Source organism: Engraulis encrasicolus, chromosome 6 (assembly GCF_034702125.1).
Source record: "Engraulis encrasicolus isolate BLACKSEA-1 chromosome 6, IST_EnEncr_1.0, whole genome shotgun sequence".
In the NCBI taxonomy this organism is placed as follows: Eukaryota; Metazoa; Chordata; class Actinopteri; order Clupeiformes; family Engraulidae; genus Engraulis; species Engraulis encrasicolus.
The window spans coordinates 24,706,116-24,711,428 of NC_085862.1; the positions used below are offsets into that span (position 1 = coordinate 24,706,116).

The following is a 5,313-nucleotide window of genomic DNA, read 5'->3' on the forward strand; positions in this document are numbered from 1 at the left end:
AATTGCATGAACTCAATTTTGAGGAGGTGAATTCTGCCATTGCAGTGTTTCAGAGCAGAACACAATCATCTGTGTTCAAAGAAACATACAAAGTAAAGTACATCTGTAGCGCGCGCACACACACACACATACACACACACACACAAGCTCTCTTTCTCTCTCTCTCTCTCTCTCTCTCTCTCTCTCTCTCTCTCTCTCTCTCTCTCTCTCTCTCTCTCTCTCTCTCTCTCTCTCTCTCTCTCTCTCTCTCTCTCTCTCTCTCTCTCTCTCTCTCTCTCTCTCTCTCTCTCACCCACCCCTTCAACAGACAGATAATTTCTCAGATGATTAGGACAATCTTCTTTCCATTCATGAAGAAGGGTATAAAGTCAAGAAAGTACAAAACTATCTTCCTCCTCCTTATCATGGCTTATTTAAATGAGAGACGGAGCAGCCCCACAAGCACACAAGGGCTCTGTCTGATTTTTAGACACACACACACACACACACACACACACACACACACACACACACACACACACACACACACACACACACACACACACACACACACACACACACACACACACAGGCACGCGCACACTTTCTCTCTCTCTCTCTCTCTCTCTCTCTCTCTCTCTCTCTCTCTCTCTCTCTCTCTCTCTCTCTCTCTCTCTCTCTCTCTCTCTCTCTCTCTCTCTCTCTCTCTCTCACACACACACACACTCCATTCAAACACCCATCATTCCATCTCAGCCCATCATTCTTTTCCCCATTATTCTATTTTCTTGCCGCTATCACTCTGAGAACCATATTGAGGAAGAGCCTTCAAATTAACTTTGTTGGAGCACCTCTGGGGAATTTCTGCTTTACAGTGAAACGGCTTGAGAGTGAATAGGACATGAAGGGGCTGGTATGGTGGTTGTTTTTCAGAGTGTGTGCGAATGCACTGTGTGAGTGTGTGCCTTTTGTACATTTTTTAAGTTAGGAAATATGCGCAGCACATACCAGACTGCAGATAACTGTAAGGCTGGGGCTTGAAAATGCATTTGAGTAGGTAAGGCCTGTTGTTGTTTGTACACTATAGCACATTTCATGCACCCGGGCAGTTCAACGTGCTTAGAAATCTCAAGCAAGTCGAGTAAAATCACAGCAGATTAACCAGAAAAAGTTAAGTTCAAGGGCAATAGTGTTGCTCAAAACATAAGAAACCCACTCAGAAAAGGAAATGATCAGAGGAGAAATGGTGATATAGAAATTAATTTATAATCGTCAAGACTTTTGGAAGCTTTGATAGGCTTATTATGAGGTCAAGGGGGTGTTTGTTTCAAAAAAACTTTGAGAACCACTGCTGTAGCACATTATCCCGCCACTCCCCCACCCCCCCACTCATTCACCCTTTATTAGCTACCTGTCGAACTGAGCTACCAAACCATTGCATTGCATAACAGAAAAAGAAAAAGATAACTGATAAATATTTCATAGTGTTTCATTTTTTCCCCAGTAATATAATATAATAACTTCTTAATATTCTGATATACAATTGTAGATATACAATCTTAGACATCAATACATGTTTGAGCTCCTCATAAAAGTAAGCTCAGTGGTTGTTGGTGTGTAGCCTACAGGGTCGCGGTGCTATGTTAACCAGCCAGTTGGTAGCTCCTGATGAAGACACAGCCCATCTGGTCAGAGCAGCAGCAACAACAGCATAGCCATCGCATGCAGCAGCTGAGTGCATAACCCTAGACGTCTGCCTGTGCATGAGATGACATTGTTAGCCGCTGATTGGCAGTTTTCCCCGTGGAGAGCCACACAAGCCAGGCTCACCTCCGAACAGCGCGGTACGGCGGAGGCAGAGAAGCTGACAAAGGAGGACAAAGGGGTCAGCTGTCCCGGGCCCAGGGAGTTGAGAGTTAAGGGGCCCATAATTGGGTCCTTAATACATTGAATGCATTGGGTGGGGAGCCCTTTTAGATGACTTCGTCCTGGGCCCAGCCAAAGCTGTCACCGGCCCTGGGTGGAGGTTTTAGTGTGAGGCTGTTAGAACACGTGCTACGTGCTGTGAACTGGTATTATACACCTGGTGTCAAACAGCACCAGCGGGGACAAAAGGAGCGCAATTAAGACATGGAGACTGGAGAGGAGAGCAAAAAAATGTGTGTGTGTGCGTGCGTGCGTGCTTGCATGTGTGTATCTTGCATGTGTGTGTGTGTGTGTGTGTGTGTGTGTTGCATGTGTTTGTTACTTTGCCTGTGTGTGTGTGTGCGTGCGCGGGTGTGTGTGTCTTGCATACGTATGTGTCTGCTACTGTGTGTGTGCGTGCACACGTCCACCGCGCGAGACAGCGGACTCTGAGTGCGACGGCGCGAGTAATTAGATGAGTGTTGGAGTAGTGAATGGGGGAAGCCGACAGGTAGAACAGAGGGTGCTAAAAAGCAGGCCAATTAAAAACCTGTAATGGGAGAAGCGATGGAGGGGCAGAGGAGAAGAGGGGAGAGAAGAGGAGGGGGGAGAGGGGAAGAGGGGTTGGATAGAGGCACTGGGGCAGAGAAAGAGATGGAGAGAGGAGCAGAGAGAGAAAAAGTGTGTGTGTGTTTGACTGTGAATGTGGGATGGGGGGATACAAAGAGAGGGGGTGGAAGAGGGGTTGAGAGAGGCAGTGAGACAGAGGGAGAGAGGAGAAGAGAGCGAAAGTGTGTGTGCGTGCGTATGTGTGTGTGTGGGTGTGTGTGGGATGGGGGGAGATAAAGGATAGGAGGGAGGAGGATAAGAAAGAGAGGGGGGGCATGGCACACAGTATGGGTATAAAGGACCAAGGAAGCAAAGATGTTAGAGATACACGGAAGAGGGAAAGAGAGGGACATAGTTGAAAAAGCTGGCAGAGAATGTGTACATGAAAGAATGAGAGAGAGGGGGAGGGGAGAATGTGCCCATGTGTAGAAACAGGGCGGAATGAGGGCATAAAAAGAGGGAGGCAGAGAAAGAGAGAATGTGTGCTTAAAGGAGGGGAATGCAGATTGCAGAAGGGTAGAAATGTATGCCGTATGTGTGAGTGGAGAGGAGAGGAATTGATGACAGTAGCAGCTGTGTAGCTGTAGATGACACCTGTGCCTCACTCTGAGCTCAGGGACTACTAACCGGGCGAGCAAACCAGCCGCGACAAGATTGAATGAGCAACAGAGAATCGCTGGACTGTGGAGCCAGAGCGATACGAGATAGGAGCGACAGAGTTTGTCTGTAAAAAGCAGAATGCAAGCATTCCGACATTCCAACTGGCTGTGGCGGATGTCGCCGAACCGCATCATATTTCATTCGCGTAATATTTGCTGAAGTCCAACTACGGACTGTTGCTCAAGTCGCACAAATCGCCTGTAGTCGCCCAAATCACTTTGGTCTCTTCTATCGCCAGCGACTACAATACAAAGTCATTTACTTCCGTCGCTGGAATCGCTGAAGTTGCATCTGGTCTATTCGTGCCGTAATGGCCCGATGTTGCAACGCAGTCTCACCCCAAGTAGTCAATTTCTGACTACCTTGGACCAGACTGCAATTTTTGACGTCTTGGGTATTCCTTCCACGTCACATTTTGACTATGTGGCCTAACCCTAAACCTATTCCTAAACCTAACCTCAATGACGTTATGCTGCCTCAAGGGGGCACCTCTGAGGACATAGTCAAAATGTGACGTGGAAGGAATACCCAAGACGTCAAAAATTGCAGTCTGGTCAAAGGTACTCAGATATTGACTACTTGGGGTGAGACTGTGTAGCATGTTGCAGTACACAGCTGCTCCCTCATATTTTGCATGAAACACTTGGTTTACACGGAAATACGAGCTGTGTGTATGACCAAGGGCCTATAGTCAGACAGACTTAGACACATGTGTAACAGAGGCCAACTAGCAGAGTGTGGCGTAGAACGTTAGTAAACTGCCCTCCCGAAGCCTCAATACAGTGCGGTAGCGTTGGGCTATAGGACCGGCCCTTTAGCTCAGCGGTCTCGTACCGTGCCTCCCATTGCCGAACCGATGTAGTTGACTAGGTGGCAGGCTCGCTCGTGACCCCAAAGCAAAGCAAAGCTGGCTCACACAGCAGCTGGCTAACTGCTGCTGTTAGGTTATTTGAGGTTATGAACACGTCTAAAGTGTGAGCAAAGAAAAGATGGCTCACAGAGGTGTGAAAGTGGTCTAATCACTCGCAATGAATTCAAGGACATCTCTCTGGCAGTAGAAAAAAAAAACTCGCCATAAGTGAAATGGAAATTAGAGGCAAGGCGCCATTTATTTATTTATTACTTTCACTTTCATGAAAGCTTTGTGTGTGTGTTTTTTTCTCTTGCTGATTCCATTCACTACCAAACAAAACAAACATCAGAGCCAGCATATGCTCTCGCTTCACATGCTCAATTAAAAAAAAGGATGTACCCAAAGACTCTTGCTTTGAATTCAGTAATTCAAACGCAGTAAAGACAGAGAATGTCAATTATGATGAGCATTAAGACCAGCGACCACATGTTGAGCGAGAGAGAGAGAGAGAGAGAGAGAGAGAGAGAGAGAGAGAGAGAGAGAGACAGACAGACAGCCAGCCAGACAGACAGACAGAGAGAGAGAGCGAGAGAAAGAAAGAGAGCGAGAGATGTGTTTTTTTTAACCTAGCCCTGGCCATCTTTAAATCCTGTTCACATACTCCGTGTTCTCTCCCAGGCACATTTGCACTCTGGCCCAGCCCAAACCCATTTGCCTTTACCATCTTTTGAAGTAGCGCCGGCTGCTTATCTTTCATCATCATCCTCCTCCACCCCCACCTCTCCCCGCGGGTAAGAGTCTCAGGTACACCTAGCGGTACATCCAGGGGCGTAGCAACAAATTGTGGGCCCTATGCACACAGTCAGCTCCAGTGGAACCCCTCAGCCATTTATCCACATACTGTAAATCAGACACTGTGTGGGCCCCCTATGTACACGTACACACATGGGACCCTGGCAACTCAGTCACACTTTACCCCCCTCAACGACACCCCTGGGTGCATCACAAAACTGGACCACCGAACCAACCGGGCTGGACCACCTATAGACCACTTATGCCAGAGAACATGGGAACTCGCTTTTATGAGACTGATTTTCTCTCTCTCTCTCTCTCTCTCTCTCTCTCTCTCTCTCTCTCTCTCTCTCTCTCTCTGTCTCTCCTCTTCCCTCTCTCTCTATCCCCTCTCTCTCTCTCTTCCTCTCTGTCTCGCTACGTTTCTTTCTCTCTCGCTCTCTGTCCCTCTACATTTCTCACTCTCAGCTACATGTAGTAGCTACTGTACATGTTTCACTATTGTAGGTGAGGTT

At 47.5% G+C, this 5,313-nt stretch overlaps 1 protein-coding gene across 1 annotated transcript in view; it reads left to right on the forward strand.

Moving 5' to 3' along the window:
- The first annotated feature begins 1,747 nt into the window (after positions 1-1,747).
- ghrhrl (growth hormone releasing hormone receptor, like) overlaps positions 1,748-5,313 on the forward strand; it is a 73,900-nt gene continuing 70,334 nt past the window's right edge. The window contains exon 1 of the mRNA XM_063202036.1: positions 1,748-1,864. Coding sequence (XP_063058106.1) covers positions 1,748-1,864 — 117 coding nt within the window. The remainder of the gene's footprint in view (positions 1,865-5,313) is intronic.